The sequence below is a fragment of the Vulpes lagopus genome, chromosome 16 (genome assembly GCF_018345385.1).
Source record: "Vulpes lagopus strain Blue_001 chromosome 16, ASM1834538v1, whole genome shotgun sequence".
NCBI lineage: Eukaryota > Metazoa > Chordata > Mammalia > Carnivora > Canidae > Vulpes > Vulpes lagopus.
The window spans coordinates 33,717,103-33,739,171 of record NC_054839.1 but is presented as its reverse complement, the minus strand read 5'-3'; the positions used below and the strand labels follow the sequence as shown (position 1 = coordinate 33,739,171).

At 36.5% G+C, this 22,069-nt stretch overlaps 1 protein-coding gene across 3 annotated transcripts in view; it reads right to left on the bottom strand.

Moving 5' to 3' along the window:
* Positions 1-22,069, bottom strand: part of KLF12 (Kruppel like factor 12) — a 429,166-nt gene that overhangs the window by 270,618 nt on the left and 136,479 nt on the right. For all 3 annotated transcript variants that reach the window (XM_041731038.1, XM_041731036.1, XM_041731037.1), the window contains exon 2: positions 19,830-19,893. Coding sequence is in view for 2 of the 3 variants with exons in the window: in XM_041731036.1 (XP_041586970.1) it covers positions 19,830-19,862 (33 nt within the window). In the remaining variant the exon portion in view is untranslated. The remainder of the gene's footprint in view (positions 1-19,829; positions 19,894-22,069) is intronic.

Sequence of the window (22,069 nt, the reverse complement as noted above, 5' to 3'; positions counted from 1 at the left end):
GACCAGGCAGAGAGTTCCACACAAACAATGAATTTGCTAATTATTCAGTCATTCAGTAAAAGAAAATCTTGAAAAAACTAAATTGTCTTCACTGTATACTCATAAAAAATTCTTCCATTAGTGAAACAAGTATTTTCATCTATAAATCTAAAATTCCAACCAACCATATAGTGTACAATACAAAAATAACCTTATAACTCTAGAAGTCCCTTTATACTAATAAATATGTATCTAGAGAACCTCTATTTTTGGTTAATATTTAAAATCTGGCAAGTATAAATATATTTAAATTTTCTTTTCATTTAATTGGACAGCAACATGCAAATGAAGGAAACTGGACCACTTTCTTATACTGTACTTGAAAATAAATTCAAAATGGATTAAAGACCTAACTGTGAGCTCTGAAACCAAAAAAATCCTAGAGGAGAACACAGGCAGTAACCTCTATGACATTGACCATAGTAACTTTTTTCTAGATATGTCTCCTGAGGCAAGGAAAATAAAAGCAAAAATAAACTATTGGGACTTCATCAAAATAAAAAGCTTCTGCATAGCAAAGGAAACAATCAACAAAACTAAAAGGTAACCTATGGAATAGGAAAAAGTATTTGAGATGACATGGGGTTATCCTTTGGGCTCAGGGCGTGATCCACACTATATAAAGAATATGTAAAACTTGACACCCCCCAAAAAACACAAATAATCCAATTTAAAAATGGGTGTAAGACACGAGCAGACATTTCTCCAAAGACGACATCCAGATGGCCAACAGACACATGAAAAGATGTTCATCATCACTTACCATCAGGGAAATGCAAATCAAAACTATAATGAGATACCACCTCACACCCGTTAGAATGGCTAAAATCAACAACACAAGAAACAACAGGTGTTGGGGAGGATGTGGTAGAAAAGGAACACTTGTGCACTGTTGGTGGGACTGCAAACTGGTACAGCCACTATGGAAAACAGTATGGAGGTTCCTCAAAAAGTTAAAAATAGAATCCCCAATGATCCAGTAATCACACCACTAGATATTAACCAAAGAATATAAAAACATGGATTCAAAGGGATACATGCACCCCTATGTTTAGTACATCATTATTTACAATAGCCAAGATATTGTAAATTTACAATAGCAGCCCAAATGTCCATTGATTAATGAATGGATAAAGAAGATGTGGAACATATATATACAATGGACTATTACTCAGCCATAAAAAAGAATGATACTTGCCATTTGCAAGAACATGAATAGAACTAGAGAGTACAATGCTAAGTGAAATAAGTCAGAGAAAGGCAAATACCATTCACTCATAAGTGGAATTTTTTTTGAAGATTTTATTTATTTATTTATTCACGAGAGACATAGAAATAGGCGACATAGGCAGAGGGAGAAGCAGGCTCCATGCAGCGAGCCCTATGGGGGACTCGATCCCAGGACCCCAGGATCACGCCCTGAGCCAAAGGCAGACACATTTCACTGCTGAGCCACCCACGCATCCCTCGTAAATGGAATTTAAGAAACAAAACAAATGAGGAAAAGGAAAGAGAGAGAAATCAAGAAACAGCCTCTTAACTACAGAGAACAAACTTATGGTTATTACCAGATGAGAGGTGGTGGGGGGACAGGTGAAATAGGTGATGGGGATGAGAAGTGTACTTGTAGTGATAAGCACCAGGTGATGTATGGAAGTTTTGAATCATTATATTGTACACAGAAACTAATATAACACTATAAAAATAAAATATTAAATAAAAATTGTAAGGTGTAAAAAATTAAAAAATAAAAATTTCATTATTTCAACCATCTCTTTTTCCACTAAACACTGGAATTTGATAATCAGTGAATATATACATACTTTAACAAAAGGAGAGTGAAATCAGGTAAGTGACTTCAGTGTTAATAAATTTTCTTAGGGCACCTGGGTGGCCCAGTCAGTTAGGTGACTGCGTTCGGCTTGGGTCAGGAGTCCCATGGGCCGAGCAGAGAGCCTGTTTCTCCCTCATATCCCCACTTGTGCTCTCTGATGCTGTCTCTCTCAAATAAATAAATGAAATATTTTTTAAAAATAAATTTCCTTAAATACAATCTGAATATTTCTTTAAAAAAAAAACAGATTTCAAAAAGGATCTCAAAAGAGTATTCAATTAATAACCTCAAGGGAAAATACATTAAGCAGCTATGACAAACGTCTACAAACTATTAACTGTGGCCTTATGATTAATATATAAAAGGCAGACATTTTATAAGGTATGCTAATAGCATTAATTCAAATATCCTGAACCGCATTCTAATATTACAATGCATTAGGTATTTTGTAAAATGGCCCCAGATGATCTTTCTGTCCTGCCCCAAACTAAATTACTCACTGGTCTCTAAAATTATGCTCTTATTTTCTCCATCTATGTGACTGCTTGTATTATTCCACTTGCCTGGATCATTCTCTTTCACACATGTTCAAGATTAACCAAAATTCTTCAATCATCATCTCACTTGAAGAGGACTTTCCTGTTCTCTTACCAAAGTCTATATTCTTCTTCAAATTCCCAGTTTATGTCTCCTCACTGCATTTTATCATATTCTTGCATTATAGCCCTTTGTACTTGTTTCCCATGCTTACCCCTCTCACATTTTTCTCTTTACATAAACATAACTTGAGTGATCTCATTTATTCTCACAGCTTCAAGTCCATCAATACAGCCCTGACTCCTTAAGTTTCTACCCTGGACTCTCTCCTGAGCAACAGGCTCAAATATACCTCCTAGAAAATCCCTCTGGATATCTCCTAGGAAACTTCAATCTCATGGATTTAAAAAATCTCAAGGTATTTACTTGGTCTTCCCAGTACCACCATCCTCCCCAATGGCCCACACTGTACCTTTGTATCATTTCTGGCTGTCTTCTTTTCTTCAACACCAAATATACTGAATAACTAAACCATCATGACTTTATCTCCTAAATATCCTTCAGGTCCATCCAATTTTCTCCAACCCCATAGCCATGCCTAGCCCCTGGTCAAGAAAGCATCAGCCCCATATCTGGTGGTCTTCCCTTATTTCCCATTCCAATCCTTTTATATATATTTTTTTAAAGATTTGATTTATTTATTCATGAGAGACAGAGAGAGAGAGAGAGAGAGGCAGAGACAAAGGCAGAGGGAGAAGCAGGCTCCATGCAGGGAGCCCAATGTGGGACTCAATCTCAGGATGCCAGGAGCCACCTGGGGAATCCCTCATTCCAATCCTTTTAACACACATTCAGGAGATTATTAAAATGCACATGTGATCATGTCAATTTCTTCCTTAAATCTCTTCAAAAGCTCCTCCCTATATTCACAATAATACCAAGCTTCTTAAACTATAAGACTTTGTATAGTTTGGCTCCTTTTTTCCTCAACAAGTATCATTCCTCTTAACACTCCACTCTCAAATCCTATCGATTTTTTTTTTTTAACAGATCGTCAACTGTGCCAATGTTCTTCCCCCATCATTCCTACCCCTTCCCTGGTTTGTCCCTATTCATCTTTAGGTCTCTTTATCATACTTTAACCATATGCTTCATTTTCACTGGGAAGTCTTCACAATACTTACCAGCACAAATCTAGGTTGGGTACCCCTGCCCTGTGCTGTCACAGAACCATATACTTCTTTTACCAAAGTTCTTCCCATTCTGTATTGTTAAATGTCTTTGTGCTGGTCTGCATTTACTACTAAACTCAATGTAGTCACTTACTACTCTCACCATATTCACTGTTGGAAGCCCAGAAAAAAACTAGCACTGTGCATGGCACATGGTGAATCATTAAAAAAAAGTTTAAAAAACAATTTTTTTAAGATTTTATTTATTTATTCATGAGAGACACAGAAAGAGAGAGAGAGAGGCAGAGACACAACACAGGCAGAGGGAGAAGTAGGCTCCATGCAGAGAGCCTGGCGTGGGACTCAATCCCTGGTCTCCAGGATCACACCCTGGGTTGAAGGCGGCGCTAACCCACTAGGCACCCCGGCTGCCCCCAAAGAGTTTAAAAATTAATGAATATTAACGAATAGGACTTGACAGCAAAGCTCTTCACAGCACACTTTTCATCCTCTCTAAAGCAGCAAGTATGAAAATTTTTCAGAGGCTAATCAATATAGTTTTTGAAAAATAAATGGAACATGTACAAAAATGAACTTAGGAGCATGCCTATCATTTCAAGCTTAATAAATCATCATTTCAAGGAACAAGTGGCTCAAGGTAGAAAACGAGGCTTCACACATTCTATCACCTTTCACAACCATTTACCAATATCCCTCAATTCTTCTCCAAAACATGTACCTTTGCTGTATCCCCATCTCAGGTGTGACTACCCGAAGCCAAGCCTCCACCATCTCACATTGCCCTACAACAGCCTGCCTTGACTCCAGTTTTTTGCAACCTTAAAATCTATTTTTCATACAGAAGCTTATGTTATTGTTTCACAACTCTTGACCGTGTGGACCCCCTGCTTACAATCTTCAATGAATCTGCCTTCATTTAAAGTGAAATGGAATAATGTCCTCACAATGCTGAAAGTAACTAAGTGGTTGGAGTATGTATATTAAATTTGGACAAAAGAGGCATTCAGGCAAAATGCATTATGAAAGAAAAGAAAGATCAAGTAATGAGACACAGGGTCAATTTTCTCGGAGTATTAACAATTCTAAATGAGTATTCATCTACTTAGCATAGTTCAAAATATATAAAGCCAAAATTTACAGGAATAACAAGAAACTGACAGAGCCATGACTGTAATTAGAGATTTCAACCAACTCTACCAGCATAGATAGTCAAGCAAAAATCAGTAAGGTCAGAGAGATTTTGAGCAAAATAATTAAAAAGCTTTATCTGTTGAGCAAATAAAAATTATGTACACAACAGTAAGAAAACATACATTCTTTTCAAACATACAAAGCATTTACAAAAACTTTCCTTGAAGCAGGTCATATATATAGCAAGACCATGTAGAATTATTATCCAGCAGACACTCTATAAATACAACACAATGAAATCAACAACTAGATAACTAAAAAAATAACTAAAAGCACATTTGAAAATTAAAACTTTTAAATTCATGATTCTAGAAGAAATTATAAAGGAATATAGAAAATATATAAGACTAAATGATATAAAGAAATTATATACCTGAAATGTTTTGAGTATACAAATGTTGGAAATTAACCAGCTCAGCAAGTAAATCTGTACAAGAATATGAGAACACAAAGACATTTTAAGAAGAACAAAGACAAATAAAAAATTAACAAAATATATAGAGCAAAAACAAAAAAGGAAAAAAATAAAAAGGAGCTCTTTGCAGAGACTATAAAGCTGACAAATTCCTGATAAGACTTATCAAAGGAAATAAAAAAAGAAATGAAGAAAGTAAAAATAATCATTGTGAAATAAATAAATGAAAAGGGAGATAAAAGTACAGAAACAACAGGATTTTTTTTTTTTGAAACAAGTTTAAAAATATAATTAATGGACAACTGTGAACATCCTTGCTATGGGTTCAGCTGTCTCCCTCTAAAGTTCTTATGAAGTCTCAGTACCTCAGACTGTGACCACATTTGGAGACAGAACCTTTAAAGAGGTAATTAATATAAAATGAGGTAAAATGGGTGAGCCCTAAGGCAATATGACTGATGTCCTTAAGTGACATTAGGACCCAGAGGTATACAGAGGAGAGGCCCTAGGAAGGGCCATGGAGAAGGCGGCCATCTCTGAGCAGAGGAAAAAGGTCTCAGGAGAAATCAAATCCATCGACACCTTCTATGGGAACTTCAAGCCCCTAGAGAAGTAAGAATATAAATTTCTGTTTAAGCCACCCAGTTTGTGGTACTTTATGGTAGCCCTAGAAAACTAACAGGATCTTTACACCAATAAATTTGAGTAAAGGGAACTTTCTGCACCCGTCAGTGGGAATGTGATTTGGTACAGCCACTGTGGAAAACAGAAAGGAGGTTCCTCAAAAAATTAAAAATAGAATTACTATATGAGCTAATAATTTCACTACCGAGTACTTACCCAAGTGAAAATGAAAGCACTGATTCAAAAAGATATATGCATGCCTACGTTTATTGCAGCATAATTTACAATAGCCAAGACATGCAAGCAACCTAAGTGTCCATTGATAGATGAATAGAGAAACTGTTGTATACAGATACAGTGGAATATTATGCTGCCATACAAAAAGATGAAATCCTGTCATTTGAGGTAACATGGATGGACCTAGAGGGTATTATACTAAGTGAAACAGGTCAGACTGAGAGAGACGAGTATCATATGATTTCACTCATATGGGTGGGTGGGGAGAGCAAAAAGAAAAAAAAAAAAACAGCTAACAAAAAGCAGAATCAGACTTCCATATATAGAGAACAAATTGATGGGTTGCCACAAGCAGTGGGTGATGGGATGGGGAAAATAAGTGAAGGCAGGAGGAAGATACTGGCTTCCAGTTATAGAATGAATAAGCCATGGGAATAAAAGGCACAGCATAAGGAATAAAGTCAATGATATTATAATAGTGATGTAGGGGGACAGATGGTACCTACACTTGTGGTGAGCATAACAATTACATATAGAGATGTTGAATCCTATGCTGCACACCTGAACCTAATGTAACATTGTCAACTATACTCAAATTTCTTAAAGTTTAAAAAATTAAACAGCCAAAAGCTGGAAAGAATAGGAATTTCTACTGCTAGAGAAGGGATAAATTATGATACTGCCTTTTTTTTTTTTTTGGAAGTAAAATGAATCACTTTACTTGAATTTCAAGCTTTCGTGCTTTTCTAACAATTAAAATCTGGTGAAAGCTAATAAACCCTAGTGTTTTTAGTGGATATGTAAGAATATATGTGTACACATTTTCTGAGGGATTTGTAAGTCGTGGAGGAAGACGAAATTTAGACTATCCTTAAGTATAAAGTGAAATGATTTGGGACCCTGGGGAAACCATGTAACAAGGCCACTGCCAATCACAGTTATTATTTCTCTTCAATTCAGGAGACAGAGCACACAGACCAGAAGAAGACAGAAGAAAGGCACCAGCCACCTCTCCCTTGCCCTCCCTGGGTGGGCAACTCGACATCTCTACTTGCTGCATCTTTTACAGCTGCCTTCCAAGTATATGATGTGGATGCAAAATACACATAAAGCCCTCTTATGTAGGCATGACCTAGAGATGTGCAAAACTCTTCCATTGCCAATGCTTTTGTATCATTCATATGAGAAATACAGCCAGGGATGAAGATAACTTCCAGACTTCTGCCTTTCATATTCTTACAGGCCAGGTTTGGAAGGTCTGCTTGACTAAGGAAAGAGACTGATGTCTTTTGCCGGCAAGCTGGGATCCTTGGCAGCATCCACTGGGGCTTTCTTGCAAGTAATGCCTTGAGGGCATGGTGCAAGCCAGATGGGAAGACAGCCCGTCTGTCCCATCTCCAACAAGGTACTGAAGCTGCCATCATTCCAGCAGTCCCTCTATGGTTTCGTCCTATAATAAAATTCTATTCAGCTGTGGAAATCAGTAATCTCACCAGTATGTGTGAATATCAAAACCAAAAACTCTGCATAACATAAGCAAATTACAAAGGAACATAAATAGTATGGTACTACTTTTATGATGTCCCAAAACAAACAAAAGTTAACAAGATATAGCTCATGAATATGTACTTATAAGTAATAAAAAGGTAATTATAATATAAAATTCAGGATCATGTTCATATCTAAGACTAAAAAGAGTCTTTAAAAATACTGGAAACCTTCTATTTTTCAAATTGGGTTTCTTTTTTGTTATATGTCTTAAACAATATATTAAATATATTCTTTTATAGCTATCAAATATTTAGTAACTTCAAAAAAGCTTTTACTTACTTTTTCAACTAGAAAAGAAATTCTTTAAATAAAAATTTTCAAAATTTTAAAATTAAAAAAAAATTGACACAGTTGGCTAGAATTTGCTTTACTGAGACAATATATTCATCACATAACACAAGCAATTATTTTAACACCAGGACTGAAACTTATCCAAAGCATAAGAAATAGGGGGTAGAAGGGAAGTCCTCAGAACATTCCACAAACTAAAAGAAAAAAAGCACCTTATCCAAAAAAAATCTATGTTGCTAGACATCTCCATATAAAATTATTGAGCTATCACAAATAGATTAATAATCATAAATATACTTAATACAGAGAAGTACTTCTGTCATATTTATTGTTATATTTAACCATAGCCTAAGCAGTAAATTTGGGGCATTTTTAACATAACATCAGCATGATTAGGAAAATCCTTCTTTTACCATTTTTCACTCTGAAAACTAGACCTTTTCCTCAACTAGCACTTACTAGAAAAGTCAACCTTAATTAAAGAAAGAAAGGTTTAATTTCAGGTTTTGTTTCAGGTTTTGTGTGACCCATTTGTCAATTTTTCAGGATCACCTCTTTCTCTTCCATTACACATGATCACACTTTATTTCTTCAAAGAAGGAAAAAGTAACAGAGAAATCCATCCTCATTTTCCTTCTCTCATTCTCTTTCTTTTGTTCTCACTTACACTCCACCCATCCACTTATTCACAAAGATATCTACCAGGTACATTTGCTTTAAATTCAGAAACGGGCAAAAGCTAAACCTACTTGCTTAAACTGAATTTTAAAATGTGTGAGTTGCAAGTAACCATGTTCCCTTTATGCCTTTCTTTCTCCCAAACTTCCCGGTCTATAATGGGCTATGTAACCTTAAGCAAGTAACTTCATTTTTATTGATCTTTTTCCTCCTGTGCATTATCCAGTTGAATGAGATAATTCTTATAATACTGTCCAACTCCAAATTTCCACATTTCTAAGATATACATTTGAAACTTTCAACATTATTTAAGGAGAAAATCTAGAAAGGAGTTGCTCTTGATGCCAACAATAGCATCATCTCCTTGAAGCACAGCCATGCATCCTGGACTACTTAACGAGACTGAGCAGACATAAAAAGAATGACAACAAGCTAGCCCACTGGTCCCACCTGGTCTATGCTCTCACCCAGCCAACATATTTCCATGTGGAAAGAGCAACTGCTAGGGCTTTAGCAGTATCTCAGTTTCACGGTTAAAGGCAAAGTATGATTGAGATTCAATTTCTCACTTGTAAAGCATTAGAGACTTTTCCACTATAATTAAATTCTTGCATTATGACAACCTGCCTTGTTTCTGGTGGAACAAAAGTAAGCTGCTTTTGTCTAATTGATTACAAATGGAGAAAGGGAGTCTATCTCCCTCTGAGCTGCAAAACAGAAATCTCATAGCCTTTTCACTCTCTGCCTCTCCTTGATTATTTGCACCAAGCTGGCCAGAAGTGGACTGTAGAACTGCCCGATCGCATACCAGCTCCACCTCTGAATGTCTGCTATCTCAATTTTCTTCAAACTCTATGGGGAGAGATAAGAGGTAAGGTGGGGCTGTAGTAATTACCGAGTTAGACAAGTGAGCATTTAAGATGCATTTAAGGTCTGGTGTGGAGCCAGAAAAACTCAGAAATATAAATCTATCATTTAATTGCTTGAAAAAAGAAATGTTGCTTTCCATCCTCTACCTGTCATCAGTCTCCCTCCCACATTTCACAAGGGCCATCCATCCCCACGATCATTTCTCTTCCACTTTAAGTGGCGCTTTTAGAAATGACATACAAATAAATGCTAAAAAACAGAGAGTAGAGGGATGCAGCTTTGCTACTAACTGCTGTGCAAACTTATACAACTGCTTGAGTATTTCAGAGACTGATCAAAGTTATCATGGACAGAAATAACAAATCTGGCCAACAGCCACACTCCCACCTCTTGCCACCATTTTCTCCTTTTTAAAATCAGCAGATCATGGAGAAGAATTTCTAAGCATCAACATGATACATCTTACAGGTAACATTTTCTGTCTTTTGTATCCATAGTTTGGTAACATTAATCCCCAGGAGAAGTCCTCACCCCTGAAAGAATGGAATCTACAAAGGGAAAAACCAGGTAAAGTGTCTTAATTCACAGGATCCTGTGTTTAAGGAATGGGAATTGTAACTGCAATTCAGTTTAAAAGTAACCGGGTGATTAAATTAAGAATTTAAATTAAAACTCAGAAAAACCCAGCAAGTATTTACCCATAAACTAGAAACAATCTCCCCCCCCCGCCCCAAACACACACACAAAGTGTGTATGTTTAAATACAAAGTGGTCTATTCCACAAGTAACTGATTTTATTTCAGCCATCTAATTGTTCTTATTCTCTGATTAGAATTCTACTTCTGAATTTACTTTAAATCACACTTTGGAATCAATGCCTTTCTGGGGTAATAGATGAAATTCTAGGAATGTAAGCCAGGTTGTTTTCCAAAGCTTTTCTTTTTTCTCCCTGAATCCAGTATGAGGCAAGTTCTCTGCCTTCACTCACCTCATCCCTTATCTTTGCCCCAGAAGTCCCCATGTATAGGATTTGCTAGTCCTGTACCAGGGCTCAACACAGACCTCCTTCCAGAAAATCTCGCCAAGATATTAGAGTTGATATCCCTCAGCCCCTGGGTTATTAGGGACATTCTGGTGAGATGCAGCAGTCACATCTGTTTCACACTCAGAAAGCCAATGCAGAGCTCCAGATGCAAGCATGATGGACATCCACGGTCACTGGGGAGCTGGTGCACACTGCTGAGACAGGGACAAGTCTGCTCACTCTACTGTATCCCACAGGATATCTCCATCAGCTCATCCAATTCTCAGGCCATGACGTGTTTAACTCCGGGAAGGGTGCCAGCTGCTCCACCAGGCCTCAGCATCCCCAAGAACATAAGCTTGTCGGCAGCAAAGAATCATGTAGAGATCCGCTCATCCTCACAGTTGACAGCGTGCCCTTGCTCTCCCAAACGTCCTGCTTATCCTTCCTCCCTGCCCGCTGACTTCAGGCCCACCACCAAATACAGAAGCAAAGGCCATACAGAACTTGCTTAACTAGCTCCTACGAACTGGATGAGGTCAAATCCTGATAATAGACCCATATTCTATACCATTCTCATGTTTCCATTTCTCTGATCAAACCATTACTAATACAGAATTTGGTACCAAAACTAGTTCTGAAAAACAAAACATGTTTAATGTTAATAATCAGCTGATTCTTCACTTGGAATATTTGCGATTCCTACTTCCATTTGACAGTAAGGTATACTGAAGGACTACATTACATGTAAGATAAAGAACTCCACTCACTGTTGGGTCAATAATTATTTGTGATTTTATTCAAAGTCCCTTTGAAGAACCATAAGAAATGAATTCTTAGCTAATATCAGTTTGGGAGAGGGAAAGGAGGTCACTTTTTTTTTAATGTACAGATGTTGATAATATAAAATTAACCATACAGATATTCTACTTCCATAAATGCTTCTAATAATCAATTACAATGTTGCTTTAATACTATAATGTTCTCATTAAATCAACATTGCTTAACTAAAATGGTCATGTTTAAAAGATGCTCATATCATTTTTATGATCACTCTTGAAATTTTCTGGGAAAGTATATTATATAAATGACTTTGATAATGTGCTCTGAATAAAATGACATAAAGCTTCGCAGAAGAACCACTACAATCAAATGTCCAGAGAAGGAAAATGTGTGAGCAAGGAAAAAAAAGCATGAAAGCGTGTGAGCAAGAGAGAGAGGAGGGAAGGAGAGAGAAAATCATTTGGACACATTAATGAGCCTCAACAGATTCTGGCTGAAATATTTAATGACATCACTGAATATCACATTTACCATTAACTCCAACAGGAAATTTTGCAGAGCACTTTAATGCTCAAAGAAAAGAAAATATAGTGCATATTTACTGAGATTTTTTTAAACAGAAGATGGTTACTTTTCTTGGTTGCTCCCATTTCTTCCACTCAACAGGACATCAACATTTACAGCCTAGGTCAAAGATGGCTTCATATGTGAAGCCGACCGTGGCCCATACCAACTCTGTTTCATTAAATATATTATAGTATCAATCACACCAAATTGTAGTAACTTATTTTGCCTGTCCCTGAGATGATGAAGACTTGAGGTCAGAGTCTAAATTTAATTTGTCTTTGTAGCCCTGTGTCTAACAAATAATAAATGCTAAATATAGGATTGCTGGATTAATCACACTGCAGGATAGGTGTGATGATTAATTTTGTGTCAAACTGACTGGGCCACAGGGTGCTCACATTAAACATTATTTTTAGGTGTGTCTGTAAGGGTGTTTCTAGATGAGATTAGCATTTGAATTGGTGGATTCAGTAAAAAGACTGAGCAGGTGGGTATTATCCAATCTGCTAAGTACCCAAATAGAACAAAAAGTGAAGGAAGGGAGGAGCCAGTCCTTGCTCAGCTTAAGCTGGGACAACAGTCTTCTCCTGTCCTTGAACTTGGACCTCCTGAAGAGGACTTGTCCTCTTCTCCTGTCCTTGGATTTACACCATCGACTCCCCTGGTTCTCAGATCTTTGAACTTGGACCAAAATTGCACCACCAAATTTCCTAGGTCTCTAGCATGTAGTTGGCAGATCATGGGACTTCTCAGTCTCCATAATCACATGAGCCAATTCCTTTTAATAAATCATATATATCATACAGAATATATATACCTTCTGTTGGTTCTATTTCTCTGGAGGATCTTGATTAATATGAGAGAAGGTGTCGACATTCTCTGTGTGAACCCTACCACAGCATATCCAGTATCTTTAAGAATTTTATTTCCTCCAAGAGAAAGTGGGATGTAGCTATTCCTTATCAACACAGGGAAATAATTTGAAAGTCCTAGGTCAAACCCTAAAACCAGAAGCTGACATATTAAGTAGGATACCCAGTACCCCCAGGTATGTTGGTACATCCCAGCATATCTTCAGTCAAAGAGAACATATATACACAAATACTGACCTGAGTAGCAAATTTTCCTAAAGCCAAACTGACTACATTCTAAACTCAATTAACATGGCTTTAAAAAAAAATTAAAAAATTGTTATTTTAATGAGCACTTGGTGACTGCCAGACAATATGCAAATGCTTTAGCATTTTTTTCTCATTTAACTTTCACAACAGTTTTATAGAGTAGGCATCATCACCATCATTTTCACATCGCAGATATGAAAATAAGATACAGAGGCCAGGTGAAGCCCTAGCACAGCCACAGTTAGAAACCAGGCAGCCTGAGTACAGAGCCAAGCTCTTCAACTCCACAGCAGGTTCTGTACTCTCAATGAGTCCCTCAATTGTTCCTAAAATATTATTTATTGAAATGGCAATGTTCAGGAATTTTTATACCTTTCCTTTAAAACTCACTGAAAAAGTTTAGAGCAAATTTAGAAAAATGAAAAAAAAAAAAAAGAAAAAAGAAACCTCCATCTTTTGTGAAAGCAAAAACAGTCAGAAATCCAGACTGCCAAATAAAATATACCTGTCAAAGGCTGTAAAATCTGGGAGGCTGCCGGGAGCTGACATGTATCTACAGAATTTCCTAAAAGTAATAATCGCAGTTATGAAAGGACTATCCAGTGAAAAGTAGAGACAGTGGTACTAAAAGAGCAAACATAAAGACATAGCATTTTTTAGAATCCAGCTCAGTTGTCAAGGGGAGGTCTACCTGAAATGGGAAGGGAGTCAGAAGCCTTTATCCCAAGAATCCTTTACTATATAATGGAAATGAGGAAGACTCTGGAAATGACAGCTTTATTTAGAAAGTATTTGAAATAACTCACTCAAGTCAAAGATTTGGACTCCTCCAGCTCAGGACCAAATTATGTGTGCCTCCACCCACAACACTCCCTGCAATACTGGCAAATACTGGCCCCATTCGGAGATGGGGAATAACCACAGGCCACAAGAAAACTATGTAGAAAAGCAGCAAGTATCAAGAGAAATATAAGTAATAGGCCCATGAGGAATAAACATAACAGGAAGAATTACCCAAGGAAACACATGAAGAATTTTGACAAGTAACACTTCATAAACTGGAAAAAAGAAAAGAAGAAAAGAAAAGAAAAGAAAAGAAAGAAAAGAAAAGAAAAGAAAAGAAAAGAAAAGAAAAGAAAAGAAAAGAAAAGAAAAGAAAAGAAAGAAAAGAAAAAAGAAAAGAAAAGAAGGAAAGGAAAGGAAAGGAAAGGAAAGGAAAGGAAAGGAAAGGAAAGGAAAGGAAAGGAAAATTACAAACAAAAAGCCTCTCTTCAAAAAAAAAAAAAATTCAAGGAAGAAGTACAAGGGTTCAAATGATAAAATACAAGATAACTGAAACATGAAAACAACCTGACAGAGCTCTGAAACACTATAGAAATACGATTTTAAGAGCCACTTTGGAAACTAAAAATTATGCAGAATTTGATTGAAAACATAGTAAGAAAAAAAAAACCTAATGGGAAAACACAGTAAGTGAAATCAAAAAGTTAAAGATGAAGACCACGAATGTGAAAAAAAAAAAAAAAGGAGAAACATGAGATGTATTTTCAGGGTTACTGAAGAAGAGAACAGAACAAAAAATATACTTTGCATATGATTTAAAAGTCTGAAAACATAAATGCCAGAGTTTAATGGTAGGAACCAGGAAAAAATGATATAGAATCATTAAAATCAAGACATAATCGATGAAGTTACTGAACTTTCTAGTAAATTAAAAATGGTCCACAGATATCTGAACAAAAAGCAAAACAAGAGAGTAGAAGATCAGTTTGCTTCAGTCTTCACAGTGGCACCAAATGCCATATAGCAGTAAAGCAATGTTTCCATATTTCTTAAAAAATAAGAATTTAGACTAAACAGCTTTGATAAATATGGTTCATTATCACAAATAATAAAGAAATCAGTGGCAATCTTAATCTTAAAAGGATGATAAAACAAGAGGAGGGAAAAGGGATTTAAAAAGAACTATCAATTTTGACATTTTTCGTAGCAAAAAGTCAAAAGATGTTGCTTAAAGTTTAATTCAGTCATTTAAAAAAAATTACCAGAACTCAGCGGGTTAACCTGTTTTTAATTGAAGTACTGCTGACATACAAGGTTGTATTAGTTTTAGGCTTACAACATAGTGATTAGACAATTCTATACATTACTCATTGCTCACCAAGATAAGCAGAGTCACCATTTGTCACTATACAATGGTATTAGAATATTACTGAGTATATTCCCTATGCTGTACTCTTTATCTCCAGGACTTACCTATTTTATCACTGAATGTTTGTATTCATCTATTTCACCCATCCCCCGACACCTCTCTGGCAAGTATCAGTTTGTTCTCTATATTTAAGGTTCTATTTGTCAAGTAATAGCATCACACTGGTGAAGACACATTAATTTGAAATTAATAAATTCCTTTAGTTTAAATTCACTTCTTATTTCTTCCATTATATTGGAAGCAAACTGAAAAAAATAACTCTTTATTAGAAATACAAAGTATAGGGGTGCCTGGGTGGCTCAGTCAGTTAAGCGTCTGCCTTTGGCTCAGGTCCTGATCCTGGGGTCCCTGGACTGAGCCCCTTGCTTGGGGCTCCCTGCTCTGTAGGAAGTCTGCTTCTCCCTCTGCTCCTCCTCCCACTCATGCTCTCTCTCTCAAATAAATAAAATTTTAAAAAATAAATACAAAGTACAAATATGATGTTTTACAAAACCATCCCTATTTACTTGTATATATGCACACAGAGACGTTGTAAACAATGTTCACCAAATGTTAAAAGGTGTGAGGCAAGGTGGTGACAGTGCATGCTTTAATGTTTTAAAAATGAGCAATGCATCATCTTTTCAAATAATAAAGCCATTATTCTCCTTTAATAATTGCATAATATTTCTCAGATCCCTATATATTATTTTGTTCTCATTTCCCAGATAAGAGAAATTAGACACCCAAAGGTGAAATGACTTGATGGAAGGGTGACCTAATTCAGAATATTTTAATAAATATGTGATATACCTACTAGTTTCGATTGTTATCAAATCTACTGACGTGGCCCAATAAGAGGATGACATATAATTATATATGCCTGAACTGCCATATACACTAGGAAATTCCAAAGAGTACTCAACATAAGGCCAAAGTCACCAGGCAATTCTTCTAGAAGGTTGCCACACACCAACCATGTGTTAGAGTTAGTGACCATTGAGGGCACTTCGAATTCTGAAAATGTTTGACTTTATGATGTGAAGTCATACAACAAAGTCATGAATCTCTCTCTTATGCTATAAAATAGTATCAATAACACACTCACATTTAGAGCTCTATGCTTTAAATTGTTTTCACAAATTCATCATACTTTCTTTCCCCAATAGCAACTCTTGAAATAGTAGGACAGGTGTTATTAATTCCACCATGCAGTTGAGAAAATTAAAATTCAGAAAAGATGTCACCGGTTCATGATCATACAGATTATTACAGAGCCAAGACTTGTTTTTCTGTCTTTGTTCTATTCCATGTTTATTATCCAAGCAGCTACTCTACAGAAACGTATAGTAGCCCATACCTGATAATATATTTATTTATATACCTGGGGTTTTCTGAGCAACTATGCCTACTTAGTTCAAAATGGAAAAAAAGGCTAGGTTGCTGTGGATTCTTTCTATCCTGTGTGAAAAGCGAGCCTTGGAAATTCATGGAAAAGAACTTTAAAGCACCCACACTATAAATGCCCATCACTATGCTACAAACTCTTTTTTTGGTAAGAAATTAAAACTTTCTCAGAAAAGTTTGCTATTGTCCTCACAGTTTCCATAAAGAAATGAAAGTCATTCACTGCTAATACTGGATGTTTAAGCAGCTGTTCATCAGAGGTAGTCAGAGAGCAAGTTTTCATGTTAACTCTGATAAGCTGGGCTAATGTATATGCAAGTGTATATTTTGGACACCTGCTCTAAACCAGCAGCTGAGAAGCACTTGGTAAACACACCCTGGAGCGGCTGGAAAACAAATGGAGCAAAGCCAGGTTTGTGCAGCCAGGTCCACGAACAAGCCGCCTCATTCACGAGGAGAGCAACTGGTAAATACATTCATAGGCATATATACCATATTTTACGATAATACTGTGAACAGGAAATAACGGGAATGGAATCTTTTCTGAATTTATTTGATGTTTTCTAATGGCAGATGGTAGGGGGCAAATTCAAATGCAATGAAATTGAATAAAAGAACTTAAAAACTGAGTAAAAGAAAGAACTTAATGCAAATATAGCTATTTTCTAAGGAAAGAGAAGCTGAAGACTGCTCCCGGAAGTGAGACTCTTGATGTGGCCAGAAAAGGAATTCTGCAAATGCTATTCAGGCCATTTAAATATTAGACCCTAAGCAGAAAGGCACAGCATGATATTCTGTGGCTCTTGGCAAGATTTGATCACCACTGGCACACTGGAAATGTACTGAACAGTCTTAAGAGCAGTATTCAAATCTCTTTTCAATTATGTAGACAGTGGCAATGTTACTTCCACTGCTGACACTTTAAAACTTCATTTTTTAAAAGATTTTATTTATTCATAGAGACACATAGAGAGAGAGAGGCAGAGACACAAGAGAGGGAGAAGCAGGCTCCATGCAGGGAGCCCGACATGGGACTCGATCCCGGGTCTCCAGGATCATGCCCTGGACTGAAGGCGGCGCTAAACTGCTGAGCCTCCCGGGCTGCCCTAAAACTTCATCTTAATAGTGACCTTGTCAATACACTTAAAATACAGAAAAGATAAATTTTCAAACTCTGCAATTTTCTTCCTGAATCAGACATTGTTAAAATTAACAGTATCTGATTCAAGGAGGCTTAAAAAGCACCAATGTATTCTCTGTTCTAAGGCATCTATAAGTGGAATTACAGATCAAAAATATGAAAAAGGGCTATAAGAAAAAAAATAATTCATCGGGACAAACATACATTAAGTGAAATACTGCTCCTTCCTCTATATAGACTTTTGAAAAAGACTTTTATAAGCTAGGAGGCACAATCATTTAGAATGAATCACATATATTATAGTCAATCAAGATAATATTTTCAGAACTTATCCTCAGGGTAAGTAGTAACACAATGATTCTCTTTGCCATCATCTTCAGTTGTCATAAAATTAGTTACAGAACAAGGACATTGTCAAAATGAATAAATTCACAAAGTTAATACAGATCCATTCAAACATAAAAATTTAATAACAATTGAATGAAAACATAAAGTAATACTTTACCAACATCATACATAAGGGATAAATATACTTTGGATGGTAATGAGTGAAGGTTTCCATATTTACATAGGGACAAGCCAGGAAAATTTAAATTTACTACCTTAGCTTTAGGGAGTCCATAATATCATGAACTTTAGTTTATGAATGAAATTATCAGCGGTGTGCTGGTTCTAGCTCATCCCTCGGCTCATGAATGCCAACTGTTAAATTTTAAGGATCCCTGCAAGCTAGTTTTTAAATCACTGAAACCAGCCATAATGAGAGTATTTACACCATGGGAACTGACAAACGCTACAGATTGGGCCTCCTGACCCCAACACCCAGAGCCAGTTTAAAAGCACCTCACTGATCACATAAAAATACACAGTACAATTAATTCTCACAAAGTAAATTCCCCCACTTAGGCAATACTGGGGTCAAGAAAAAGAACATTACCATACACCCACAAGTCTCTCTAGTATCACCTGTGAATCAATACTCCCTCTAGAGGTCTGAAAAATCTTCTCGGTACAAATACTAGAAAGGAGCAATGTTAGCAATGATGAGAGAAGAAGGCAATGTTAAATCAAAGTATAAGCTGGAAAATCATTTGTAAGCAACTGTGAAGGTAGGCTGGCAAAAAAAGACACAACTTGATGCACATTTACTTGACAATAGCATGAGCAGTGTGGAAGGAAAATATGAAACAGCAGGTGTTATGCAGCTATGCAAGGGTTATGAGTTATGAGGCACATGTCTATGTACCAGACATGTTGAGCGTGAAAACGTTAGGAAAGAAATACTGTAATTTTATGTGTATTTCCTACAATTTTTATATTCTAACCAGTACAGATTATGAGGAAAGCGCAAATAAATAACTGCCACACATAAAGTGATAGCCAGCTTTTGATTACTGCTGAAATTCACAAGATTTTTCCCCCTCTAACTTTAGAGTGGAACCTGTCTGTGAAAAACCAAACGCTTCCTCATCCCACTCCTCTGAAGAAAGCTGATAGGGCTGGAGCAAAGAGGACAGCATTTGACAGCAATCCTGTGCCCTGTGGTACTGGTATCAGGATTACACTTGTAGGAAATAACATATATTAAGGTTTTTTTTTTTAATTTTTTTTAAATTTATTTATGATAGTCACAGAGAGAGAGAGAGGCAGAGACACAGGCAGAGGGAGAAGCAGGCTCCATGCACTGGGAGCCTGACGTGGGATTCGATCCCGGGTCTCCAGGATCGCGCCCTGGGCCAAAGGCAGGCGCTAAACCGCTGCGCCACCCAGGGATCCCCGGAAATAACATATATTTACACAAAATCTGGCTTCTTTTGTTTTTGCTTTGTCCCAGTGATCAGTTGTATACAGTAGTTTCCCAGTTTTCAAGATTTATCGACAAACTGATTCTTTAATTCCAGCTTAAGTTCTAGAAACTGAGGACAACGAGAACTTATACAAAAACAAGTTGCCTCCTTACAAATGTCTTCGTATTTAAGGGTTTAAAATTAAAACTTACACTTTATAGATAGATGTATGTACAAAGTATTGGCCTCTGTCTCATACTCAGACATGAAAGTGCTCTCATAATAACTGCCCCCAAGTAATGTTCAACATAAGATTTTCACTGCAGTTACAAAATTTGATGAACTAACCTTTATTGTTTTCCTCTTCATATGGATATTCATTCATCCATTTGTCTCTAGAGTCACATTGATCCTGCAAGAAAAACACACAACAACAAATAATGAGAAGTTCCACATGCTGATGACATTCTTCCATTGGGGGTGAACAACTTAATTCTGCAATTCTTTAGGCTTTTGATTAGTAGAACAACATAATAAAAGCAATAACCAAAGAATTTTTTTTCTCTAGTTGTTTGTTGCTTTTTCTCTACCAGCCACTAAAGGCCAAAGTGGAGGAATGAAAGAATAGAAATTGGATCTCCAACTATGACAGCTCCTGGGCACAAGATAATAAAGATCTGGAGAAAGATATGGGAGAGAGAGAAGAAAAAGGGAGGTAGCAGAGACAATGTGGAGGAGAAAATGCCAGAATTTGGTTTAAAAGTAAACCAGTAAACTCCTCCTGGAGCACTTGGCTTCCTTATTCTTAGCAACCAAAAGATTTTTAAAGTAATGCTATTTTCCAGAGGAAATGATCTTTTTTCCCTTACAGTTGATACAAATATGCAGCATAATTAATATGAATACTTTTTTTGTACCTCCATGTTGATCAATACACAAGTAGCTTTTTTTTTTTTTTAAGATTTATTTATTTGAGAAAGCATGTGCACAAGTGCACAAAGGTGAATGGGACATGCCAGGAGAGGGGCAGAGGGAGAGAGTCCTCAAGCAGACTCCCTGCTGATCACAGAACCCACCACAAGGGCTCAATTCACAGCCAGGGGATCATGGCCTGAGGCAAAACCAAGAGTGGAGCGGGCCACCCACTTAACCCACTGGGCCACCCAAGCATCCTCCCTGCCCACCCCCGCCCCCACCAGTAACTTGTTAAAAATTAATCTGATATATGCCACTTCTTGAAAGCTTCCATATCCCCAAGATCATTTGGATCTCACCAAATAAAATTAAATATTGCTAGACTAGAGAGTTCAGATTACAATAAACCACTTGCCCTATTTGGAAGTATCTTGAAAGTCCTGTTTATTTTCATTCAGCATTATATAACTTACTTCAGAATTCCCACTTCATGAGGCAAATTTTCTTTGGCATTCAGTTAAGGCAGCTTAGTAGGCATAAATGACTTTGTTTTCTCATTTGGAATTATACTCAAGAGGAGACAGGCCTTGGCGTTCATAGCAACACCCACTATGTGCCAGTGGGCCACCACTGAAGCACCAGGACAGATTTCCTTTCCATGTGGTCTCCATACATTTGAAAACAAAAAGGGTTCACTCACTCATAGGACCTTAAATGAAATGTAGCAAAATTCACAAGTTCCATGGGCTTGGTCTGTTAGGAGGATTGGCCTTTAATTTTATTCTGGTTTTAAATCAATCAATCAATTAACCAATTTCTGTCTCTCCTTCCCCTTTGCCCCCTCCTTTCCTCCACACTCTTAATATTTATATATATATATATATATATATATATATATATATATATATATATAAGCACATACATTTATGTCTCAAAATGCATCTTCTAATATATACTACAGCTTTTACTACTAGAAATGCTAGTGAAAAGCAACATAACATAAATGTAATATTTTAATAATATTTTAACATTACAATAGCAAACTAGATAAATTCTCTTGAAATTCAGAGTACAATTCTATTTTATATTATGAAACCATAATATGGTATCCCTTGAAAGAATTAAAAAGTCATCTAAAACACCATGTTCTTATCAAACATGTCCTGTCCTTTCTAGTCTTCAAAATATATCTAAATCAATCAGTTCCAACCTAGCAAAATGTACTGGGTACATCAAAAACTGGTTTCAATCTTACATTCCAATTTTCTATGATTTTTTTTCACACTTTGATATAGCCTGGTCATTTTCACATGATATTCAATTTCCTACTGCTTATTCCAAACTTCATAATACTCCCATTGTAGGGATACATTTACTCCCAGATTTTTGCCTAATAATTTATGATTTTGTGCGACTACTGATAACGTTTCAACATCCTTCTATGTAAATCTTGTCTACACCAGGGCCTCTGCCAGCTTGGATAATCCCTTTGTACAACTAGAGCAGACACAGACAGACTCTAATCAGGAGGGAGGGCCAGGCAAGCAGAGCCCACAGATTTTCACCACCATTCGTCTCTCAGCCACCCTCATCTACTATACTTAGCTGCTCTAAGTCTGCACCTTTAATTATTGCCTTAGGATATAGTTATAGAAGTATAATTACTAGATCAA